The following is a 26,113-nucleotide window of genomic DNA, read 5'->3' on the forward strand; positions in this document are numbered from 1 at the left end:
CGCACCCTCGCTTCCCTCCCACCCCTCGCTGCGGTTCCGGGTGCCGCGTCCCGGCAGCTGCCGGCGGACGCGGGGGTCCGGGCCGCGGCGGAGGTTGTCCGCGGCAGGCGCAGGCCCCGGGGGCGGAGGCCCGGAGGCCGCCGAGCTCGCCGGGGCCGGGGTTGTTTCGGAAGGCGGGAGCGGCGGGGGGCGCGGTGCGGCGCGCCTGACGAGGACCGGCAGCAGCCGCGGCACGGCCGCTCGCGTCCTTGGCGGGCGGACCCCGGGCCGCGCTGGTGCAGCGGCCGAGGGCGGGCCCGCCCCGTTGGGCCGTTGCGGCAGCCCCGGGGGTGCTGTCCCCGCCGCCCCGGGGGGCGGCCGCCGCTCCCCGCTGCTCCCCGGGGCCTCGGGGAGCGCGATCTCCCCGGCGGCCGGGACACAGGCCCGGGCTGCGGGAGAAAGCCGGTCACCGTCCGTCCCCGAGGAGCAAGGAGGAGAGGCGGGGCGCCCGGCTGTAGGGAAAGGGAGCCTTGCGTGGGTGTGGAAATCAAAGCCAGCTCACCTGGGCAAAAGAGGAGCTGGAGGTGATCCCTCAGCCCAGGCCTTAACAAGAGGCAGTGATGCTGAGGCGCATCTCCCCCCTCACGGGGTCTGTAAGATGCCCTTAGGGGTGTCAGAATGGCTCGCGTACCTGGAGGAGGCTCCTCAACACCTTGCACAAAACTTTGAAATAGAATTGACTTCTGACAATTCCGTTTTTGTACCTTATATTGGAGGGGTTTTAATTCTTCCCTTTTTATTGGTACCACTCATTAAGCATGAAAGCAGGAACTTTGCTGAAGAGCTTAGCTGCTCTGCCTCTCTGTTTGCTCCCTGAAGTGCCCGTCTTCTGTTTGTGACGTACAGCTGGCAGATACGGCAATAGATGTGATGTCACAAACTGAAGATTATAGCTTCAGGTAGGAATAAGATGCAAGAACAGATGGACTTGCATCCTGCTTTCAAGAAAATGTCTTCTTAGTAATAAAATGAAGGAAAAAATAATGAAAAAGAGAGGCATATTTTCTGTTTAAAGAAAATGTCACTGTTTGCACCTTTCACTTTCCAGTAAATGAAATTTTACAAAAGCGTACAAGGAGCAGAAATGGTTTAATTAAAGCATTGCAGAAAATGTCTTTTGAAGGTGACAGAGGATCCAAGAGTTTTCTGTACAAAAGAGATCAATCCTCTGGGAAGAAGCCCTGAAATTTCTAGAAATTAAGTGAGGTAGGGGGAGGAGGGGAGCTTTTTTTTGGGAACTGTGTGCTCATTTGGCTGCAGTCAAGGGGCCAGGTTTTTTTTTCTCTTGAGTTTGATGGCAGGTTGGGAGGAGTCTTATCAGTCAGCTACTCCATTGGACAGGAGAAAGAGCTGGGGTGCTGCGGGCAGCTCTGACAGGCGCTGACAGAGTATGTCTTAGATTTTTTGCCTCAAAATTACCTAGGGCTTGTAGGGAAAGAAATAATAAAAGTTTAGCTAAAGTTCATGTGTAGAGGTCTCTTGTGTTATATTAGCCTAGTTTGCTGATGGTGTTGTTGTGAACTGTTTTTTAGAGTCTTGACCTGTATCACTGCATGTGTGTTTCGGTTACAAGACTTCTGAGAGAAAAGGCACAAGCCAGACTGACCCCACTAAAGGTTCACAGAAGTAAGAAAGTTTCTCCGTCAAGTTTAAGAGTGGGAGGATTAGTGGACTCTTGATGGGGTAAAAGCCCACACTTTTGGTCAAGGGTGCTCTTGATTGCTAGCTGAGTAGGTGAACCATGCCACTTGATTTGTGGTGTAAGCAGAAAGAATGGTCAATCATAATTTCTATCCAATACCAGCCAAAGAGAAGGAAAGACTTTTTTTTTTTTCCACATCTGAATCCGCTAAAGTGAGACAAAGAATCATAATATATGTATGATATGTAACGAATTACATGTTTACACTACATTATATACTGTAAGTAATGAATACAGTGCTCCAAAGTGCGTAGTGTGGGAAATGTGTTCATTCCCCACCCTTGCCTTCCAGAAGAAAAGTGAGAAGTGTCTCACCTCAGACCAGTGCTGGGCCTGTAACAGAGCTGGGATCACGCTGTTGATTCTTGCAGGTGTCCATTCTGCCAGTGCAGTCCCTGCCTGGCACTTGAACAGGATGCTGATGAGAAAACAAACCTTGCTTGGTCACTCTGATCCGGCCCCCCATCCCCTGCGTTGTGTGCAGCTATCTGCCACCGGCTGCTGGAGTCACACACAAGCTCCAGGGACGCGTCGCCTCTTCTCTCACCGCTCAGAAGCAGTGACGCACTCTCACAACTAGTCTGGCAGAGTTTCCAGCAAGTTTTGGGTGCTCTTGATGTTGCAAGAGCTCCTTTTAAGCCCTGCTTTTTTATGTCTTCTGTTATCCCTTTGCAATCTGCCTGTGCTGTGATATCTTCAGAATACTTGCATTGAAGAGGTGGCCTGTTGCTCTGATCAGAATTGACTTCTGGTGGGCTTGTGTTCACTTCTCTCTGTCCAGCTGTTTCTCCTTGTGAAGCCTTTGGGACCATGACCAAATGTTTTGTTGCAGGTACACAAGGTCTAGCAGTGAGTTACTTCTGGGTTTGTGGCCCCTAGTAGAAATAGCAATGGAGTCAGAGCGGAACAGCTTACATTCAGCTGCTGCATGATTGCTTGAGCTCTTGGCTGGGGACAGTGCCAGCAATGCATCATTAGCAAAGGAGCAATTAAAACTTGTATTGTCAGGTCCCTTGGGGCTGTAGACATCAGATCACTACATCCTTCTCAGATGTTACAGTTGCTGTTTTGTGTCTCGTCAGGGTTCATCAGTCATGGCACGAAGGGCCTTGAAACTTGCCTCATTGGCAGCGGCTGCTTCTGGCATCTATCTGTACGGAAGCAAGTTCCTGGATCCCAATGATTTTGGAGTTGTTCGTGTTGGCCGAGCCATTGCCACAGTAAGTTTCACTCTAGTAATATGCAGGAAGATTCCTAGGTGGGTGAGGGAATTTGAGTTCACAAGAACTTGGGATTTCCTGCATTCCTTCTCTGCATTTCCAGTTTGCAGCAGGCTCTGGGATCCAGAAAGTCAATAGGGAGCTCTTCAAGTTGCTGACACAGTGGGGAGAAAAGAGGTGAAAGCATATAAGGAATAGACATGTCATTTGCACATTTTGGAAAGAAAGAGAGATACTGGGCTGCAGAGAACTGTCTCTGCTTCCCTGGATAAGGTGGGACCTTCAGAGCAAGGGCTTACTTTGGGCCTACATCTTCATCAGCCACCCTTCAAGGTCAGTCACCCAGGTATGGTGTCCTGCTGCCTTTAACAGTGACCTAGGACAAACCATCTTGTCTGCATATGCCATTTTTTACACTGGAATATTTTGTTTTAAGGATCATGATGGTTGTATTGATGTGCTATGGTAGCCATTGCCCTGAGACCCTTCGTATGAGAGATTTGGGGAGAGGAGGGCAGATGTTTTGAGGATCATTCTCAAAACAAGAGTAAAGTGAGGATGGAAGATGGTGTACTTCTGAGATTGGATTGGTTTCCAGATTCATAAAATAAATGCTACATCTGCCTAGCATCATGGCTATTTCACCCTTGTGTTGATCACTGCTCCAGAAAACCTGAGAATGGAGACTGCCAGCCAAACAGGTTGCGGCCTTCTCCTTGAGGATATTCACTGATGAATCCATGAGCAGCCAGGAACAAGGAGGCCAGAGGCTCTGGAGGGGGTATCAGTCCCCCTGTACCACACTTGCATTATACATCTGTCACTTCAGGCCACGAACTCCATCATTTACAGACCCCCAGTGGTAAGCAGCTGTCTGTCTGCATATTCTATGACTTTTAAGGACTTCATTAATGAGTTTTATGGGGAATCAGCTTCTGAGGGCAGATGCAATAAGAAACAAGCTCTGTGGGTTGGCCATGCTGTTTGTGTGTGCAAGCTGCACCATGAACTATTGTGAAAAATGAGTGTTTATTTTGAAAGGGTAGGGGCAGAAATACAAACTGTAATCTTTCCTTCTTACCTAATAAGGGCTAAGCTTCATGCTCTGTCCCTGACCATAAGGCAGCGCTGCCTACTGACAGGGAACATCTCTCTCCCTTTTACTGCAGAGGAAACTGAGGCATGGAGAGGGAGTGCAGATTATTACGGCTGCAGGGGAATCTGCTGTTCAGGCTGTTTGGGCTCTGCAGTCAGCACTTGAGTTCTGCCTGCTTGACCAGTGTTTCTCAGTCTTGAAGCCAGTGTTTTTGTGGCTATCTTCTGTTTAAGGTAAAAACAAGTGAGAAGTGTGCAGTGATGAAGCTGTGTAGTTGGTCTGTGTTTTAAATGATGGTGAGAGATTACTTTCCTAATGAATAGAAAGTAGGGGAAAGGAGATTTTTCTTTGGTTTAGATGCTGGTGAGTCTAAAGACATGCTTGACTTTCATGTCTTCTGCCTTCGGGGAAGTCACAAATGATGGGCTGTAAAGCACTTCACTGGCCCAGCTCTTAAATGCATTCTGCGCCCATAGCTGCAAGCAGTGACCCCCTAAAACAAGCTGCCAATGCTCAGTCTTCTGTAAGTGATGGCAGCATGTGTTTATATCTGCATGTCTGTGTACTTTTCAATCAAGAATTTTCTGTATCTTTTTAAACTCTGTGTTCCCTCTAATATAAAGGTATGTGTATGGTTAGGTTGCTTCCAAGAGATTCTTTATTCCTGCTGTACCAGTGCCTCTCAGCTTGGGGTCTGCCCCTTGTTCAAAAGTCAGAGGTCAGCTCTCATTTGAGCACTGGCAGCCTGAACTGCTGTTGTTCCTTAGCCGTGGACAGGGTGAAGCCAACAGAGAAATTAGACATGTTCATTTCTAAGAAGCTCAGCTTCTCAGGCTTGCTCCTTCTGTAAATGAAAGGTGAGACTCTGCAGCAAACAAGTGACTTTTGGATATTGGTGGCTTCTACATGGACCTAAAGCATCTGTCCTTCAATCTCACCCTGCCCGGGCTCCTTACCTGATGCTTGATTCAATCATTGGACCATAACCAGGCAAAAGCAGGCTATAGTTCTTAAGAGCTAAGTTCAGCAGCAGCAGACACAAAAATTTAAGAGAAATTATGGTGTGGCAATCAAAACAAAACAAAAGCCTGGAGAAAAGAACACGTGGAGGTCAAGCAACCTGACCTAGAACTCTGGACAGATTCCATCTAAGTTTGATTAGAAAGAATTGAGTCTGCTTGTATTTTAAGCATACTGATCCAATAGTCCTTTTCAGACTTTCTGAAGAAACTTGATGAAGTGCACTAGCAGAAAATGTCTTCTTGAGCCTCACTTTAGGGAACTGGCTCTTGCTTATGTGTGGGTAGACAACTATTCAGGGGGAACATTGTGCCATGACTTGGTAAGATTTGAGGATAGTTTTAGGAGTGGTGGAAGAGTGTAGGGTGTTGAGAATTCACTGATACAAAGTAGAAGCCCAACTCTTTGGGACATTTAACACTGGACAGGATAGAAGATCAGTTAAAGAAGTAATTTTACATTTGTAATGGGAAGGACTGGTTGAACTTGTAGGTCTTATTATGTCTCTGCAATTGTCTCACACTGTAAGGTGAATGACAGACAGCATTAGTCTTGGATGAGGATGAAGTCCGTGGCATGGACAGCATCACCGTTCAGATGTTCTGGTAAAATTAGAAACCTGGCAGAGCAGCTGTGCGTTTGCTGTATTTCTTTGAGGGTATTCCAGTTTTGGGTATGTGGAAGGAATGTTCTGTGCAGGAGCTGCCATACATCTCAGACACTAGCAGGGATTTGGCAATGTCAGAGTTGCCTATCAGGATCATCATAATACTAATTTAGAGTTTAAGATTATGATGTAATTAGCAACTGCTTAATTAATTCCCTCTTCCTCTGTAATACAGGCCAATCTGTTAGCTGCTTCTTTTCAAGTTGGAGGTGATAATTACCCTCGTGGACCAGAGATAAAATAAGAACCAACTCAAGCCTTCACGCAAGGCTGATTTGAACCTCTCTCCACTTCAGAGCTGTTCTTTGAGGTTGTGAAGATGCTTTGAAAAATTTGTTTTCTGAATGGGTCTCTGTACATCTGTGCAGCTCCTGAGTTTATCAGGGGGAAGAGAGTGTGAAAATCCAGAAAAAAAAAAAATTTCTGTGCTCAGTTTCCAATTCAGAAAACAGGAAATGTGAGAAACCTAACCTCCATCAGGAGGGAGTGTGTCTATTTGTAACTGATTCCCAGCTCGCTCCCCACTTTGGTGCATCTCTGAACATTTGACTGTTTCCCTATTGTCAGTTCCAGTGACTGTCTCAAACCAGATTTGATCCCCATGCTTCCCTGGCTTTCGTGATATGTTGGCTGTGCTTTATGCCCTTCCTAGGCATGCTGGCAGTGAAAGATGGGGCTATTATCCTGTCCCAGAATGGGATGCTATTCCTTCAGTAAGGAGATTTTAAGAAATCTGACTTTAGACCTGAGTTATGCAAATGGTTCTTTATAGGAAGGACCTTGAAGTTCAAAGGGCAGGTTCATAGACAGGCTCATCTAGATGTACATTTCCTTTTCTCCCTCCAAGTCAACTTAATAAACATGACCTGTATGTTTCTGTTCCATTTGCTGGCATTCTGACTATGGGAAGAGAGAAACTTTAGTCACTGGATAAAATTGTGAAATACCCTAGATCCATTGTCAGAAATCATTAAGGCACTTAGGAATCTAATTCCATTGTCTGTGGCTATGTCTAGCTAACAAGCTTTAGCTGGATACCCAATTACAAAACAACAATATGGGGATCTGACCCTTTGGCCCTCTAGTCCTTTGTGCAGTTGAATATCCCCAAAAGTATTGCTGCTTGTTCTAATTGGTGAGCTTGTCTTCAGTCACTCTGCTCCTTGCTGAGCCATCTATGCAGACTGAGCTCAGTGTGCACCACTCTATCTCAGTGGGATAACTGATGGGGCACAAACAGGGTTTGCATGGCCTCCATTACTAGTGGCAGACCTTATTGTGGAAGTCCCAGATGGTTGTCTGAGAATGGGGGTCTGCTGTGCAACGTGCTGTACAGAGATTATGAAAATGCTTTGAGCTTCTCAAATGGAAGATCGTATAAGAGTGCTAAGTGTTGCTTATTTTTAACAGCTACATGTCAGTGAGGTCTCTGCGCTGCTTTCTGTAAATGTTAATTGAAATTGAGATCTTTTAATTTAATTACTTATGAATCTGTTACCATAAACTTCACTGTAGAACCTAAACTTTGGAGCCTAAGCTACATACATTTTCCTTAACAGAAGTTTTGTTGTTTTGATAACTGCAGAGCTTGCTCAACATTTCTGGTTTCATTTGCAGACAGCAGTTATCACCTATGATTACCTCACCTCTCTTCGGAGCGTCCCATATGGATCAGAGGAGTATGACTTCCTCAAATCACAGGTAAGTGATAGCACTGGATTGTGTTCCTAGGAAATTCTGCAAGGCATAGGTGTGTTGCCAAAGCCATTGCTGTAAATCAAACCATCAATCTGTCAGCATAATAATTCAATATGCTTTCTACCGAATTGTTAACAGCAATCTTTGCTGCATATTAGATAAGATTCTTGCAGGACCTACCTGCATTGCCCATTGGAGAAAAGTCCCTTGTCAAGAGTAGCCACATGCAACCAGTGCCCACTTATGTCCATTAGAGATTCAAGTCCTCAGCGTATGGGATAAGATGCATTTGGCACTGTCACTGGTTCTCTGTTTCCCAGACTGGTTGTGTGGAGGTCAGCTGCTGAGAGGGGCCTGGCAGTGGTTTCTTATCCTGCTTATTGGTTGGTAATGGCCATAACATGAAGGCTGAGGAATTTAAGTAAGAGGATTGTGTTGGAGGGGAAATAATAGGTATGAATCAGGCTTGCAGATCTCTGAAGAAATAAGAATTGGGCCAAGAAATGTACATCTCACTGCAACGTTGTTGTGTTTTGGTATCAGTAATTAACACGAATAGAAAAAGCATTTCTAGTGAGAAGGAAGATAAGTACCCCTATTGCTCTTCTCAGTCTTGTGCTGCACCTTTCATGCCAGCCTACAGTACCTTGATCTGTGAGTGACACTGAGTTTTAGCTGAGTGCCTGTGATGTGTGTAGCTGGGGTATCTCTGCTATTCCAGCTTATGGCCTCTTTGGAGTGGGCAAATATGGCTTGTGCCAAATTAGGCTGGTCTGTGTAGTATGTTTGAAGTAAGGTCTTCAACCTCATTTTTCTTCTTAGTGCATGTAGGATTTAGGCCACTGGTGTGGTTGTAATGCACGGGGTGGTGCTCTCCAGGGACTCTCAGCCTGGACGGACTCTAAAGCTGGAAACAGCAGTTGATCAGGTAGAAATCAGTGGCATTGGACTCCAGCATGCTTTAGTATTCTTGTGGCAGAAAATCTGCATCGTTTGTATGGTCTTAGAGGATTTGGGATAGTTTGCAGAGTGGCTTCTTTGGGCTTTTTCTCATCCTCTCCTCTCTAAAGATGCTAAGCTGTTCTCTTGTAGCTCCCCATCCCAGGGGAGTGGCACTGATGCCCTGGCATGAACTGGAGATGGGTGTGTTGAGTCAGGAGTTTCACTTGCCATCTGCCTGCGTCTGTGCCATGTGCCTTTGAAACCTGGTTTGCAGAAGGGCTGCTTGTAGCTTTCTTGAGCGACACCCAAGTTACGGAGTTACCAGTGCTGTGGACAGATTGGCACTTGGCAGCAGTTTGCAGCAACCCTTGCAAATTCCTGACCTTTTGCTGTGTCTCTCCGTGGCTTCATTAACCTCTGTCGTGCAGGTTTTGATGGTTTGTCAATTCATGCCTCAGGCAGCCAGAAAGGGCCCTGTTTGCTGGCGCTGCACAGGGCTGTGCTGTCCCCGTTTGGCAGCCAAGACCAACTGAGTCAGCCTCTGCGCGGGGAGCCGGTGGCAGGCACAGCGTGTCAGTGTGCCACAAGAGCACTCCGTGGCACGGCCAGCACTAGCCTTAGGCTGGAAAGAGCTGGGAGATAGGAGGAAGTAGGCAGAGGCATAGCATGAATTAGTAAAACTTGTTGGCCTGTGGCAGCCTGTCCTGCTGTTGGCAGGTATTATGGAGGGCCACCAGTGAGCCTGATGGTGACAGCACTTGTGGGTTTCTCAGCAACATCCCTGTGGAGTTTGTGTTAGTAAAGCATCTGTTTGGCATGGGAGATTGTTTTGGGCCTGGGCAATCGCATGCCAAACCCTTTATCTCAGTGCAGCTCTAAGTGGATGGCAACTAGGTCTTCAACCATCTTGCGGCTCTTTTAACACTCTGTGGGAGGTGATTTTGTTGATCCCTGACTAGCTCAGAATGACTTGTAAGAAGTTGTCCCATTGGAGTTGGTACTAGTCACTGGATGGGGCCAAGAGGATGTGAATGCCCCTCCCGAGTAATTGTTGTATGTGAAGGATACATATCTGGATGTTGCTTTTACTAGTCTCTGTCCTGGAGAGATCTCTGGTGCTCTCAGCCATTCACTGTACTCTCTTTGCTTTCTGCCCTTTCAGTGAGGCCAGCTTAACCTCCTCTTCATATGCTGAGAGCCTGGAATTTTCTTTTAAGCACGTGTATGAATTGGTTACTAATTTCCAACCTCACTTTTGGTGTTATGCCTAGAAGAGAGATTCTGTGAGGCAGGGATTTGGTGACCCTGGGACTGTGGATAGTGCCAGCAGGTCTGGATGCAGCTCCTGTGCCTCTGTCCTGGTGAGGGGGTGCAGCTGTGTGTGTCTGGGATGGTCTTGCAGCTGGGAGTGGAAAAACACTTTTTCTGTGCATCTGCTCCTGGTACTCAGAGTATTGGTGGGTGCTACTCCAGTGCAAATAACGCTTAACTCACTCTCCATGGATTCCCAGTTAGCCATTAAACTGGAGCCTCTAGATTACCCATGGCCTCAGAGGAGAGATGGGAAGCCTCAGTAGTGGCACCAGTCCCTAAGCCTGTTGGGGCCAAACAGGGACACAGTCATTAGGAAACAATTAAATGCAAAGCAGATTAAGAAGGAAATGGGTTCCCCAGGGGCTTTTAGCCAGGTTCCTGCTTAGCTCCAAGGAATTCTCTTCAATCTTACTCTATTTTTCTCTCCCTCATGGAGCACTTCTCATGCTAATGCTCTCAGCCCCTCTGTTCTCAGCACCTTTTTATGGCCAGCAGATTGGGGGTGTTTCACTACTTTCCTTGAGGCAGAAAGCAGCATCTGGGAATTCACAGTGTGTCCTTGGGGTTGGTTTGTTTCTCTCTGTTTCTCCCCTCAGCCAGGAGATATGAAAATCCACTTTTCTGATGACACTCACAGCCCTTCCTCAGCAACATCCAAGAGAAAAAAACTGTCTTACCTTTCCCACTCCTGCCCCTGCCTGTAGCAGAGATAAAGCTGCTTAAGTGGTCAGGCTTTATGTCTGTCCCAGTGGTTACTTCGTTTCACCACTGGTGGCTCAACCATGAAGGTAACTGGATCTTTCTCTGAAATAAGGATCCTTTCCCAGGGTGTCTGCCCTTTTCCTTCATATGATGATAATGTACTGATGCCAAGGCCAATAGTAGCCATGGTTAGCCCCAAGACATTGTATGTCTGTAGGTCTAGTGTCAGGAGCATTAGGGGAGATAGGAGCTTTCTTCACTTCATGTCTGTTTCGTTAGATGATTCTGGCCATCTTTGCACATGTAAGCTTGGGGATTTCTTCCCGTTTCTGCCCCTGCTTGTACTGGGACAGAGGAATAAGAAGGGCAGCTTGCTCAGTGCCATTTATTACCTATTGCTTTCTCAACAAACCATTTTATTCTGTAGAGGGCTGCAGTTCTCTGACTTTCTTTTGCCTCCTTGAGGATTTGCCTCCTTCCATGTTGGTGTCCTCAGTCCCAAGTCAGCCTACCCTGTGACATTTCCAGCGTGCCTCTCATCGCAGTACCTGGATGTCTTGGTTGACACTTCCTATAGTGCTGCCATCAATTTCTGTTGATCCCGCTGTCAGTCAGGAGGTATCTCACAACATGCAATTTGTTTAAGGGCTGACATCAGTGGGATTCTGAGTTGTTGTCAATGCAGTAAGAGCATTGCAATGGGTTGGTCGTCTTGCAGATTTCGGCAAAAGCGGCCACAGTTGAAAATCCTGAGTAGGGCATTTTTGTGTCATTTTCCTCTGTAAGACAAAAGGTCACTGTTGTGAATGTGGATACAGGTATTTTTTTTTTTTTTTAATGGAGAAGAGATAGCAAGGAGAGAAGGGATCTGTGGTCAAGGTGTCTCAGGAGACAGTAGGAATCCATTCTTGAATTAACTTTTTTGGCTACAGAATTGCCTTGTCAGGGAAAAGCCATTTGGGGAGGTTAATTAACTTTCCTCCTTTTGAGAGCAGAATAAGGATATTCTCCTCATTCAAACTCGTGGTTACTGGGCTGTCAGTATCTGGGCAAATATTCGTAAGGTGTCGTCTTGTGCCATCTTTATACAGAATACGATTTCTTATTCCTTGGAGTCTATTCCTGGCATTTGTTGTGTTTGCTTCTCATGGTGGGGTGGGTGTTTTCAAAATGAGCTGTGTCTCACAGTGAAGCTGCCCGACTGAAGGATCCTGGAAAGAAAATGAGTGGGTGTACATGTATGTGTGTTTTTCAAAAATAACCTACAGATTCTGGATAGTTCAGACCAATGAAATAGCCTGTGTCTTTGGACTTCCCTTGTGATTCAGTAACACTGTGTGCCTTGAATGATAAGAAGTGGTGTACTAAAATAGTTTCTTCATGATGGAGGTGGACTGCATCTGCAGAGAGAAATCCCCAGGAGCTCTCCATGGCATTCCTTCAGAAAGGCAACTGTGAATGGGGACTATGGGCTGTTCTACACCACAGCCAAGTGTGTGTGGTGGCAGTGTCCTTTGCTTGTGCTTCAACCTGTGGTGAACGGGGGTGGGAAGCAGCAAATGAACTTCCCTATGAGACACGAAATAGCCATTAGGTGGCAGTGACTTTCTGTCACCAAGCTAAATGGGAACCAATAATATAGAGGTGAAGATCTTCACAGTCCATCCACAGTCCCCAAGCTGATCATGTTTGGTTGCTCTATAATGTGCTCCGCAGGATATCTCTTCATCTCAAAGGCATGGTCGACGCTAATGCAGTTTAAAAAAGCTACTAGCAGGGCCAGCTGGTGGCTTGATGACTCTACATTTGAGCAATACTGTCTAGCAAACTTCCTGCCAACACATAAGGCATGAAAGCTTTGCACTGAAAACACCTAACAAGCTGTAAAATAAATCTTATAATTATAAGACACTTCCTTTTCCTCCTTCTGCTTTCTAGAGTGGTGTCAGCTGAACATTATGGCCCCAGCATCTCTAGATTTGTAGCATTAGGAAAGTCCATTTTTTTTTGAGATGTGTGCTTATGAAACAAGATGTTCTTCAGTCCTCTGAAGTGATTTATTCAGAGAAATGGGCCATCTCACTGTGACATTTTTGGAGGAGGAGGAAGGAGAGAAGTGAGGGGAAAGAGGCAGTGCCTTATTTATTGCACTTCTTTTCCTGGCAGTGCACCATCGTCCCTGAAGTGCTTCACTTCAGGAGCATGAATGTGAGGTGTCAGGCACCTCCCCGAGCAGGAGTGAAACTCTGTGCCTTGGGAGCATTTAGCCTTCTCTCCTCCAGGTGGGGCTATCCCTTTTCATTTGAATCCCCGAAGACCTCATTACTTTGCTTCCTAATAGCTGCTGAAGAGGTACCTAAGGGCCAGAGGAGTATCTGAAGAACACCTCAACCAGTACAGTGAGGAAGCCCTTGAAAGATGTAAGCTACAAGGAGCCTGCACAACGAGGAGCACTATAAAAAGAGCAAATGGAAAGTGAAGAAATAATCTTGTTTCATTTAGTGTTTGGACTACACCTTGAGTCCCATTGTGAAATGAACACAGCAGTGCAAAGTCAAGAGATATGGCAAGAGATGGTATCTTCTCTGAAGAGCTCATGGTTGAGATTTATTTATTTGCCTAGATCTTCACCCTAGATGTAAGCAGTGCAAATAGATACGAACATAGAATTTCTCAGGGGTTTGAAGGTCTGTGTAAAGAGGGAAGGAAACGAAAAATGGGAATTGTTTAGGATGCCACTGTAAGTAACTTAAGATTGGTCCCATTGACTTTGGACCAGGCCCTAATTAGGAATGTTTTCTTAATGAACGACTGTGTAGCCTTGAACTACTGGCCAGTTTATGTGACCTGCTTGTTGGAGGCCACGTGTAAAATCAGTAGAGCTGAGAGGAAGTCAGTGCTTTACTTATTTTAAGAATAGGAAGACAGCTGGCTTGAGAATTGAAATAATCTTATCTGAGACTAGGAAAAATAGATACCTAAAAGATTCATTTGGGGATAGAGACACATCAGTACTTGCAATGGCAAACTAGGCTTCTCAAATGTTGTTTTGTTTGTCCTTTGAGTCCTTAACAAGATCCATATTGTAATTCTGTTCCCTTTTCTAAGGTTACTGTAGTCAGCTTGCAATGGAACACCAGCTTGAAGGACCCCAAATTAGCAGTACAGAGGTGTAAAAACAGCAGTGAAAAGACTAGCATGGCATGTAGATGGTATTTCACATATCAGGCCAGGCTGGAATTCCAGAGCAGGACTGAATACTGTACACTTGCTCTGCTAAACCAGTGACCTTATCACATTCTCCCCAATGTGTGTCTGATAAAAGAATATGCTGGAGGGAAGCATGCAATTATCTTACCTGTCAAGCCAATGTCTTTATTTAGTCTGTTATGTCAGATTTGAGGGAATTGCTGTGGTGGGTGGTGTCTTGCAAACACTTCTCCGGACTTTTTGGCAATGTTGAAGGCATCTTAGTGTGTTCCAGGCAAACCCTTCTACCTATGTGGGGGCCACCCTGTTTGCATACTTGAGGGAAAGGTGTCTCTGAAAGAAACTCTGCTGCCCTTCTCCATCTGGTGCCCCAGGACCAGTCAGGACTCTGCTAGGCTGAGGAAGGCCTGGGGAGTAGGAAGAAGGGATTCTGTGTTTCTCTTGAGTTGGAGCAGTTGCTGATTTAGTCTAGGAAGAAAACAAAATTTAAAGTTCAGTGCCAGGTTTGGAAGCCACCCCTTACTTTATTTACTAGGGTGCTCTGCCTAGAAATCTGCTGATGCAAGCGCATTTTTGTATGTCTGGGCAGGCACATCTGTGTGCCTGTAGACATGTGCCTGTGTGTTCAGGTGGGAGTGCTTCTGTTGAAGTAGCCATTTCCAAGACAGAGTCAAAGGTTCAAAGATGGCTTTGGAGGAGGGAATCTGAGGTGGTAATCACATTCACTGCTAGCCCAGCTAAGCCTACTTTTGGTCCCATAGAACTGGTTTGGGGTTTCTTTTTTCTTTCTCTTTTTCTTCTTGTCTCTTTTTTTGACTCGAGTCCTGTCTCAGTGGCTGCAAATTCTGCTGATGGTGCACCGTTCAGAGCAGCTTGCTGCTCCTTCCTCTGCAGCAGCATCATCTTGGCAGGTCTGACACCAGTAACAACTTGTTTTTGTCAGTGTACTGAGCTGATGTGACTTGGAAGGGGCCCACAGGGAGCAGATAAACACAGTGACAAGGGTCATCTTTATACAGCCTCCACGCTGTTCCTAGCTCCACTTTAACAGTGAATGTGCATGTGAGCCTGCACATATACACACATGCACAGTGCTTTATGAATGCCTCCTGCCAAGGAGGCATCCATTTATTGTCTTTCCAGTTTTGCCAAATTTAGAGGTAAATTCACTTAAAAGGTCACTAGGAGAACTGTTTTTCAAAAAAAACTGAGCTCCTAAAATGTCTTCACTGCCCCTGCAATCTCTGTTTGAAAATGTGTTAATTCTGGGTTGCTTGTGAACTCTGTAAGTGTGCAGCCTGTTTATTATTTTAGTGTTGCTCTGAACAGAAGTTGGTTTCTACAGGATTGCTGAAGGTCAGCTGGCTTTGTGGTCCCATTTGTTTATCATAGGACTGTTGTGTGAAGAGAAGTGTGAAAGTACACTTTGTTCCCTCGGGCCCTTTCCTTTGCGTTCACAGGCAGGCAGCACAGCCGGGCGTTTCCAGGGCCCAGCAGGAGCTGGTTCATCTCTGCAGTGCCCTGATATCGCCTGTTCTGTTTCCCCTCTTTCTCTCTAGGACAGCTTCCCTGCTTCTATTTTTTGCAGTAAGCTGAGGTTTTGCTGTGGCAGTCTGCATTGGGAGTTATTTGCTGCCAATATATGGAGTGGTGATCCTTGACTGGGGAACATTGTTATAATGAAATGATGGCTCCTCAGTGATGGGGAATGAGAAACAGCAAGGCTGTTAGCTGAAACTGTGCTTTTCTCGCTCTGAGCTGGTGCTTGTACTGGGCTGTGTGCTTGAAGGCAAGAGGTGTCTGCAACCTGATGCATGTGAAGGGCTCCCAAGAGCTATACCAGCTTCTGCCTCCCTGACCTGCAGGATTAGATCCACCGCAAATTTCCTTGGCCTCCACTGGCCCCGAAGGCCACGGTCTAGGGACTGGTTCAGTGCCAGGAGTGAGGGTGATGTTTGATTCTTTTAAACCTATGTTTTGATGTTAGGGTAGCTGCCAACCTGTACCAGACCTGAATCAGCTTTCTGCTCTCCTGATTCTTCTGCAGCCTGCCCCAGCTCTGCCCTTACCTCTCCCCACTGATGCCTTCCTGGCCCCCGCCATGCTGCTGGCAGATTGGATACAGACTTACCCAACAGAGCCTTACCTTCATTAACAACTCACCTGGCAAAGATTTGCCACAATCTTAATTTTCTGAGAAAACTGACACGCAGGTGCTGGGTGGATTCATTGCCAACCCCAGACAGGACAGCTCTCCCAGGCTGCGGGTTTGCACACCTGTGTCAATGGCAGCTGAGCCAGCAGATTTTCCCTTCCCAGCCCCCTTCTGGAGTAGGATTCCCAGCTCTGGCAGAGCTAGGTCCTTATCTGGAGAGATGCTGTGCATGTCTTTGCTTTGTTCCCGGAAATCTCACTCCAGAAACATTCAGATGTCAGGTTCTGTAACACGCTGAAATCCAATGAGCTCACAGCCCAAGGAACTCTTCAGCTTACAAGCAGCCTAGAAACCCATTATATTTCATATTAGTATCGAAAGACTAATGTGGGCATGTGATTTTTTTTTTTTTGAAGAATAGTAAATTTAGATCAACAACAAATCAAGCTCTGCCCTTTTGCAAAATGTTTGTAGCTAATGAAAGAAAGTTCCTTTAAATAGTGTTCATTGCTTATAATTGTTGGACATATATGTAGCAAATCAAAGAAGAAGCAGTGTATAGATAAGACCACTTCCCCACACAACCCCCATCCCCGTGGCAGATGCCCCTCCTTCCACCTGCGTTGCTCAACAAATTTCATGTAAAGAGGGGCAATGAATTCTCAGTTGCAACATGCTTAGTAATTAACCACACTGTAATTCTGATGTGCAGTGCTGTCACCCACCATCGGGTGGGAGTAGAAAAGGCACTGCATTTTGTTGATGGTTGAACATTTGTTTTCCTCATCATTTTGACACCAGAGGTAATTGCCATTCCTGAAATATTCTCTCACTACCATTACAAAGCAACTGTTAGGGACAAATTAATTATGAAGAATCTCGTTATGACAGATTAATAGGCCAACAGAGGAGATTTCTTTTTCTTCTTTCAGGCATCTGAATAGTAAAATCTAACAGCTCCTGTAAACTGCTAGAAACACGTGCTCCTCTGCAAGCCAACACATATTTTGTTGGAGATAGGGGATTTGCAAAAATAGGACTAGAATATAGAGTGGGTTTCCATACTTGCTTTTATTGAGCTTTTCGTTTCCCACTATCATGTGCCAAAATGAGCTTGAGTCTGGGCATTGCCATATGGAGGGGAGGTCTTCATGGTTGGTATTGGACCAGTGACTTCTGTCTGGATCATGGTTGAACAGCATCATGAAGGCTTGGAAGGGAGGAATGCTGGTCTTATGGATTTGATGGATTTTAGAACAAGGCATAAAGTAGCTATCTGGACTGCTTTACTGCCACTGATGGTTCCCTGTGTCAGGGAGGTCAGATCTGATGTGCTGGTTGAGTTTGACATGGCCAGTGATGTTCTGCCTGCTGGTGTCCCTCTGGAAGTTGCAGACTATCTGCCCCAAATTATTTTTACGGGGTGCTCTCTGGGGACTGTTGTGATGTGGCCCATAGATGGCTGCCTTCCTGTAGTGGAGGTGATTGAGACACCCTGCCTCCCTGTGACTGAAGCGTTCTGTCAAAGCCCGGGGGAGGAGAAGTTTGAAGTATTCTGGATTGCTCGTGGCTGTGTTTAGCTCACCCAATTTATTTGTAGTCAGGACAGCAATTCAGAGTTGGTAATTGTGCTTTCAAAGAAGCAGTTAGATATGTTTTTCAGTTGTCTGGCTACTATGGGGTGCTAGGTGTTGAAGAACACATGATTAAAAAGGAGCCTATTTTAGGCTTCAGAATAGGCATCATGTAGATTTAAAGAAGCTCTTGGAGGAGGCCTATTCACATTCTCAGCTTTGCCGCCTTGTAGTTGGGATTGGAGTCCCCTCTTACCACCTCCAGCCAAGTGCTTGTACATGCAGCACTCTGTCCGCCCAGGAAAGAAACAAATCTTCAGTGGTAATCAACACGCAGCTCCCCTTCATGCCATGATCTCCTTAATAAGAAAACAGTGAAGCTCCACTCTTTTCCAGAGACTGAATCAACACCACGTTTATCCCATTTTCCATCTTCTCCTGCCTGCTGATGTCAACTCCCAGTTTCACTGTGACTTCATCCTTCTTCATGGGATCTGTGTATCTCTGTGTGGAGTATGTAAATGCTTTAATATTAAATATTTGAGGCTAGAAGTCATAGATAGCATTACTTTTTAATTACTAGCATCTGATTTCATTGCTTTGCTTCATGTCCATCTTGTGAAGTGCTAATTCTCTATGGTCCTTTTTGGCATGCAAATTTTGTCTTTGGGACTATCCACAGTTGATTGTATTATGCCAGCAAGGTCTGATTCTTTGGAGGATCTTTGTCAGTATTATTTTTCTGACAGGTTTTGCATTGATTGCCTTTGTGATAGGCCTTTTGCCTTGAGTTTACTATTTACCTTCTAGCCAAGGTTAGAAATTAGCTATCTTTGACTAGCCTGTTGATGGAGATTGCCTCTTGCCTATTATCTCTACTGCAGTGTTGTCTTTGTTTTTTCTTGTCCCGTGTTAGTCTCTTATACCAGACTCTCTCCCTTTTGACAAAGTAACCTTGACTTTTGCTTTTGTGAGATTCAGACCTCAGGATTCCTAGATGGTGCTTTCTTTTTAAAACTGTGGCAAGCGCTGCCCAATTTGCAGTTTTCTCCACAGAGAAGTAACCAGGTAGTGATGGGCAAGATAAGTCTTTCCTTACCCTACCCCTTGGGGTACTTGCACGGGTGATCTGTGGTAATCAGCATCTTTTAAATGAAGAAAAAATACACCCTAGACTTCCACTTGATAAAGCCCGTTTCCTGCTATTTGTAGTTGCTTCTCTGGAAATTTGGGGGGTAAGGGTAGGGATATTCCTTCACAGGCAGTTGTGTAGAAATCTATTTTAGAATGTCCTAGGCTGAACCACTCTTAAATATTGACCAGTCACTTTGATCCTGGATGGTGGGTAACTTGGAGATTGAGGCTTTCTGCTCCTTTTCTTCTGGGCTCTGTGCCCAGCTCTCCATACACTGATAATGTTTCCTGTTGCACCCAATTCCTTGTAAATAAAATAGTGTCAGACAGTGAGTCTGCATGTGGAGGGATGCTCCGTTTTCTTAAAATTAGAACAGCTTTACTGACTATTTTACTCAAGGTTCTTATAATATGTTTGACATTTACAAATGCAGCATGCCTGCCTCATGGATGCTCATTCATCTCTTAGATGAGAGGGAAAATTCAACAAATGGCAACAGAAAGGGCAAAATGTTGAATATGTAATTATATATAAAGATGACCTCAGTATTATTCCCTTCATAAGCTTGGTGAGCCACAGCCAAGTGCAGGGGAGACATGTACAATATTGTTTATTGTGATACCAGCTGCAATAAAGGCAATTGCCTCTGGTACTGCTGGGGGTAATTCCTTCTGCTTATTGTAGGAGCAGAAGTAATCTACTCTGGATAATGAATAACCAACATGTGGCCTCGCCTGGGCTCTCCTTTTGTTCATCTCAGTTTGGTGTCATGTCAAATATTCGTATGTTTTACTTCATTAAACTTCTATCTCATGCTATTTTAAAGTGGCACTCTCGAAGCCAGTATAGGCTCTCTGTTGCTTGTGTTCCTAGTGGTCGTAAGGATTCAGCAGACCAAATGCTACCTTCACTGGCACCCACATAAACCCATTTTTTCTAGATTCTGCTTCCGCTGGCACCTGCACAAACCTATCATTTTCAGTGAGAAAGCACAGGAGTGGCTACAAGGAAGGATCTGACCTTCTAATTGCAGTTTAACAAGTCTATTGATTGTGTATGAATCGGAAGAGACACCAGCTCAGTCTCCCTTAGTGGTGACATTGCTGGGATGCTAATAGACACTGGCTGCTTTTCTTGGTGTGGAGCTGTGTGGTGTTAACTGGATGAAAAAGCTGAAGGAATTCATATATATATTTTTTTTCCCACAGAAGGCAGCAACTCTGACTGATACCCAGAAGGGAACAGACCTGCTGAGTAACCAGGGGACATTTCTTGGGTTTAGTTTTTTTTTTTTTTCCAACACAGGCACTTTTTAAAAGTATGGCTGCACTTTGCCATTGATGATGACTTACTGACACCGCAGCCACTGTCTATCTGTTGGATGTGCTATGACAGTCACTGCAGTTTTTTGGAATTGACAGTGTAATCCCATGGTTGTTATCTTTCCTGACTTCGTCGTCAATCCAATTTATTCACTTCTAGGTATTTCATGTGCTACTGTCTCTCTCCTCTTCAGGCATCCTGTTTCTATGGGAAGATGTCTGTACTTTAAAGGTCAGAGCTTCTCAGATTAAAGAGGGAGAAAGGAATCTGCCTCTGTCGGTTTGGTAAGGGGCTGTATTGAGATCTCTTGAGAGACGGCAGTGGAAACCCTTCTTTCTGGGTTCTGTGACCAAGCTGAATGCCAGTGCCTGTCTGTGTGGCTGTAAGGGAGGGAGCCTGCTTGCTCTGCTCCCCTGGCCATTGGAGTGACCTGCCAGGAGAGAAGTTGCATACGTACAGGGGGAGAAGCTGCTGTTGCATGGTTCAGCCACCTGACTTTGACTCAGATAGGTCCTGACTGGAGGTCAGCTGTGACGTGCAGCTGGTAGGGTGGGATTCGACTGTTGGGAAGAGAAATATGTCAGCCCAGATTCTTTGGTGTTGACAGAGTGGATGTGATGATTTCTCCCCTCCAGCTGCAACGGCTGCCTCAGCTCTTCCTTCTTCCCTGCACACCCACATTAGGAGAGCAGACTGTGTGAAGCTACCCTGTCATGACCCTCAGCTGCTGAACTAGATGAGACTTAGCTGAGCTTTCTTCATCTTTCCTTTGGTACTTGGGCCATCCATACTGATAAACCTCACATTTCATGTGTCTTTCAGTGTATCTTCTGTCTGTCAGTGCTTCTTGTAGAGTCCATGGCTTTTTCAGCTCCATTTTATTGCAGGACTGGGTGTGGGGACTAAGGGAAGAGGCTGTCAAATGTCCATCCACATCGCTGTTGCTAGGATCCTTCACTTGTCTTCAAAGGCCATGAATATTCATGATTGAACAGATTCCCTTGATGCTCATTTCATCTCATCTTCCACTTTGTCACTAACCCTAGTAACACCCTCTATGTTACCCTTCCCAGTTACAGTGTCTGACCTCTTGAATAGCTGGAAAATGTTACGTCAGCCTTCTTGGCACCATCTCATTTTATTATGGAGAACAAATCACAAAACTCTTCTCTTTCGTACCATACTGGTTCATCAATCTTGCAGTGGCTCCTGATGTACTTTTCCTTGTTTGTTTTGCTCTCTCTATCTGGGACTTCAGATCTTTTTTGAAGTGAAGAGACCATCTCTACACCCCTCTCGCTGATAAGAAGTCTCCTTCTGCACAGCCATAGCTATATGAGCTTCAGTGAGAGCTAATTCTTACTGTGGCTCTTCCCCCCGACTCTCCCCATGGCCCAGGACCAGCCCTCACTTCCCATGCTACTGCCTTCCTAGGGTCTTCTTACGTGGATATAGCTGTCTGGGGAATGTTTTCCCTTCAGGTCATTTTTGCTGCATAACATCATTTCTTGCTGCTCAGTCAATAGTCTCCAGTTTCTGTAGGGTGTGTCAGCAGCTTCTGTTTAGGGAACACTCCTGCATGCAATCATCATGTTTCATCAAATGAAAATAGCAAATAAAACAGGGCTTATTAGGACTGATGGCTGGGAGCCCCCCACTATAGCTAAGCACAAGGCCATATAAGATGGTGTCTTTACAGCCCTCAGCTTGTTTTCACTGCCATCCCACAGGGTCTGATCCAAGCTGAGCAGAATTAATTTTGATAGCAAGATTTTGAGAGATGCTGTGTCAAATTTATTATCATTTCACCTGCCTCCGTAACTGGAGCTGCAGGCACTGTGATCAATGGATTGAGACATGTGCCTAATTTCACTGCGGGTTCTGTAAATGTGTCTCTGCCTTCTGCAGCCATGCTGTTAAATTACTTCCTATCCTCCATGGGTGCTCTGCAAAGAAACACAGGACAGGTCTCTTTGTATACCAACCCTATCAGGACAAGGCACTGAGGGCACTTTGGGGTACCTCCTGACTTTGCAAGTATTAAACATTTGTGTATACGTAGGTCTTGTCCTTTCTTCTCATGCAAATCTGATCAGATCTTATCCTCATGTTTAAGTACCATTCCCATAAGTGTACATGCTCCAAAAGAGAGCCTGTGTGAAGGACCTGCTGTACGGTCACAGGGTAAAACAGCTTCAAGAGCAGTACCTTGTTCACTGGAAGTGATGTCTGTAGGTGTAAAGGACTCAGCTTGACTCTCAGATTCCTGCATTCAGCAGTTTGATTTGGAACTGTTAGTGGGAGAGAATAGACAGGTACTGCTGTAGCCAAAGAAGTGCTGTGTCCCAGTTATTTTAGCATGTTATTTTCCCCTTGTCTCTGGCCATCCCTTCCCTGTGGTCCTTGTTCTTCCTTCACAGGAGACTTAGACAGAGTAGTGCATTATATCACAGCGGTGTCTAGAGGGGAAGCAGCTGCTCCCTTCTGATTTTTCTCCTGAACTGCCCCACAGATAACTAACTGCAGCTCAGTTGCTTCTATTAGCTATTTACCTAAAATTGAGCTGGCTAATGAAAATGTTTCTAATTAATACGAGGCAGATTAACACTCATTACAGCAAGGTCGTCAGTAATGAGAGATAATCAGAGCAAAAATGACCAAGCTTGGAGCAAAATGAAGATGGAACACAAAGAGGCAATCGGTGCTGGTTGTTCATGGACCAGCCTGCAAGGGCAGGGTTCAGCAAGGTGACTGCAGGTGCTCTGTGCTGCAGTTGAGCAACACTGCTTCCTTCTCTCCAGAGCAGCTTGGGAAGTGAGTGGTTGGAGAGTTGGACTTCAGCCCAGTGTAAATGTTTCCTGAACCAAGTGGCATCACAAACTGGGCGTTTGTTGCTAGGCCACCCCTTAGTCACCTATACGGGTTGTTAGGAACCATGTTGTGAACCGGAGGATTAGCAGGAAGAATGTGGGAGCATGTGTAGTGTAGGTGGGAGGTAGATGTCTGTGTGCGCTTGCGTGGGGAAATTCAGAGTCCTGATGGCTCAGAGGGTGGGATCTTGCACATGTTCAGTGTGAAATGGGTTGGCCTAGGTTTGGAAAAGCCCCTTGTGTTCTTCAGGGAGGTTTTGCACAAATCATGAAATGTGTTTGCTTTAATTTCAGCTGCCTTTAGCACTGGTGATACAAGGTCCCAGCACCAACACCAGGTTTCAGCTGTCTGATGCAGGCTCACTGTGTGTATCCTTCCATTCGTGCAGAGGTACAGAGTTCACTGGCTATCCTGCTAATTGTGTGACTCCTTGTTCCTGTATTTGTGAAACTGAGAAGCTAAGAAATTGTCACTTTAGTCTAGGGGGTAATCTCTCCTTTATGCTTTGCAAGCTAGAAAGCTTTCTTTCTCACTTCCTGGTTGTCCCACTGGCAACCAACTGTTGTGTCAATTTCTGAAGGATCTTGATCGCTGCTGGGACTATTTTGAGCTATGGAAGTCAAACTCGACAATTACAGGGATGCCTTTTTAACCAGCATTTACACCAAGGGGAACTAACTAAAAAGTATAGGTTTGAAAAGGTAAAAATGTACCTGCCTAGGTGGGACCATACAGAATGTCCTACTCTTATATGGGTAGGCAGAGACCCATAGGTAAATCTTTAGGAATGTAATACTTAACTTACACAATGTATTATTAGACAGTGGGGTACACTGCGCCAAGAGTTATTCCAATTCCAAAGATGTGGATCTGTCCATGATCACCAGTATGATCAGTTAGTATTGGTATAAGGAAGCATTTGAATGGAAAATATCTGATGTGCCTAGGAATGAGCTTTTGTAAAAGGTAGGCAGAAAAGATAGTACAAAAAGGAGGCAATAACAATTCCATTTAGAGTTGTGCGTCTCCCTACAGCATCCCTGCTGTCAGTCAGTTTGATTACCAGGCTGATAGTGTCAGTGAAGGCTATAGTAGTTTATATTAACTGTATGCTTATTCAGATTTGTTGAAAGGGGAGATAACGGCCCCTTAGACACAACTACACTGTCATTGCAATTGGTTCTAGGTTTTCTATTGCTGTTTTTAAAACACCGAAGTACCCTATTCACTTCACCAGTAGCTGTATCCTCCCTAAACATCTTCACAGATCTTTTGGCATGGCACTTGATTTCAGTCTCTCCCTGTGTTAGATTGAGGTGGACACGCTTTCATTCCGCTCTGGTTTGTGCTGTCCTAGATCATCTGAAGCTGTTCTGTAGTTTTACCAGCAATGTGCATACGGCCCAGTCATTATCAGGGGTAGAAGAGAAAAGGACTGTGGCCAGATGCCTTTTCTATCTTCTCTGACATGTCTTCTCCTTCCACAACTTAGCGTGTTTCGGGAATACCCACTACAGAGGTGTGATGACATCCTCTCTTCCTTCTGTATGGAGTCTAAGGGATAGCCTGGCTCTTCCAGTCCAGTCTCCTGCTACTGTAGGCATTCCTGGAAGAGCTTTGTCATCCAGAATGGCTGATGGCATGTATGCCTTGGACGCTTCCACACACTGTGTGCCACAAGATGCTTCCCAGCATCCCAAAGGCTTGCTTACTATGTGTCGTGGTTTGAGCTCAGAGGGCAACTGAGCACCATGAAGCTGCTCACTCCTCCTTTCCCCCCTAGCGCTGAGGAGAATAAAACAAAAGGCTCGGGAATCGAGGTAAGGACAGGGAGGGATGACTCCCCCATTACAGTCACGGGCAAAAGAAACTCTGGTTAGGGGAATCAAAAAGAACATAAATTTAATTCAAACACTATCAACAACACAACAGACAGAGTAGGACAGTGAGAAGCATTACCATGTCTTAAAAATACCAGCCTCGCCACCCCACCCTTCTTCCCAGGCTCAGCTTTGCTCCTTATTTCTCTACCTCTTCCCCCCCAGCAGTGCAGGGCGCAGGAAATGGGGGGTGCAGTCAGTGCTGCTGCTTCTTACTCCTCAGGAGGGGGAACGAACTCCTTGCGTTCTTCTCTCAAGGGAGACAGTCCTCCATGAACTTTTTCTGACATGAGTCCTTCCCATGGGCCGCAGCTCTCCTTGAGCCTCTGGTGTGGGTTGTTCCACGTGTTGCAGTCCTCCCAGCGTCAAACTACGACAGTGGGGTCTTCTACTTCCCACAGGGTGTTGGCCTTCTTTCAGCACAGCCACCTGCTCCAGCGTGGGGTCCTCGGCAGGCTGCAGGTCGGCATTTGCTCCACCGTGGACCTCCATGGGTGGCAGGGGTTGGCCCTTCCCTCTCACCACAGGCTGCAGGGGAGTCTCTGCACTTCCCGCTGCTTCCTCCTCCTTTCTTCTACTGACCTCGGTGTTCACATAGATGTCTTCCTCACAACTCCTTCTCACAACTCCAATTCTTCCTCCCAGGTTCCCCTTCTTAAATACGTTATCGCCGAGGTGCAGCCACCATCACTAATTGGCTCAGCCCTGGCCAGAGGTGGGTCTGACTTGGAGCCGGGGGAGCTTTGAGAAGCTCCTCACTGGGGTCACTGCTGTATCCCCCTCCCTTGCTACCAAAACCACAAACCAAACACACAAACCCAGCACAATATGAAAGACCATAAGCAGCAGTTCTGCTGTGCCATGGGAAGAAAACAAGAGTCCACCACTAATGCCCCAAGTCCTTGCAATGGCAGGTAATTTAGTAAATACAGAAGATTCTTGGAAGCAGGTTGAACCCCAGTAGAAAGGGTGACTGATTTAACCAGAATGTGGGAGCTGGATACCCCAAATAGGTTCTTTAAAGATATTAATGATGCATTCTGTTTGCATTCTGTCTCTCACTGTGGCCAATCAATAGGGTAATTTTTGTCTTGATGCCTTGAGCAAGAGTGTTTAAAGCCCTTTAGACATTTTATTATATGTAATGTTCTTATGAGTCTGTAAAATGGGGGATAGTGATCCAGAGTTTTGTAAAGAGCTTTATAAAAGCACTTTTAGAGATTAAAAGCTCCATATAAAATCAGGTATGGTTGTTTTATCTTAAATGTCGAAAGCCTTACTGAATGCCATTAAGCTCTTGCCTTCTCTATCCTCTGACAGTGAGTGCCACCGGTTAATGCTGTACTGTGCAAAATGGGATGTAAAAAAATTTAAAAAAGGTTGTTGCTTTGTGAAACGCCCTATTATTTGCTGTTTTGTGAGAGCTGGACGTAGAAATGGGAGATTTTATTATTTCTTATAATTCTCTCCTGTGCATCAACTCTCTCTAATCTGAACAGTCCCCTAACATTTCAGATTTCTTTTTTAATACTCTTAAAGTCCGTGATGATGTTTTTCCTGTCCTT

At 45.6% G+C, this 26,113-nt stretch overlaps 1 protein-coding gene across 8 annotated transcripts in view; it reads left to right on the forward strand.

The window, feature by feature from the left end:
- Nucleotides 1-26,113, forward strand: part of ADCK1 (aarF domain containing kinase 1) — a 91,381-nt gene that overhangs the window by 9,386 nt on the left and 55,882 nt on the right. For 4 of the 8 annotated variants that reach the window (XM_033008705.2, XM_033008702.2, XM_033008707.2 and 1 more), the window contains exons 2-3: nucleotides 2,824-2,961; nucleotides 7,362-7,445. In XM_033008705.2, coding sequence (XP_032864596.2) covers nucleotides 2,836-2,961; nucleotides 7,362-7,445 — 210 coding nt within the window. In that variant the 5' untranslated portion in view covers nucleotides 2,824-2,835. Of the gene's footprint in view, nucleotide 1; nucleotides 939-1,571; nucleotides 1,666-2,554; nucleotides 2,574-2,823; nucleotides 2,962-7,361; nucleotides 7,446-24,231; nucleotides 24,308-26,113 lie in introns of those variants that run through there. The other 4 variants (XM_033008704.2, XM_033008706.2, XM_042791105.1 and 1 more) reach the window with 4 other exon arrangements.

The sequence above is a fragment of the Tyto alba genome, unplaced genomic scaffold (assembly GCF_018691265.1).
Source record: "Tyto alba isolate M040663 unplaced genomic scaffold, T.alba_DEE_v4.0 Super-Scaffold_18, whole genome shotgun sequence".
NCBI lineage: Eukaryota > Metazoa > Chordata > Aves > Strigiformes > Tytonidae > Tyto > Tyto alba.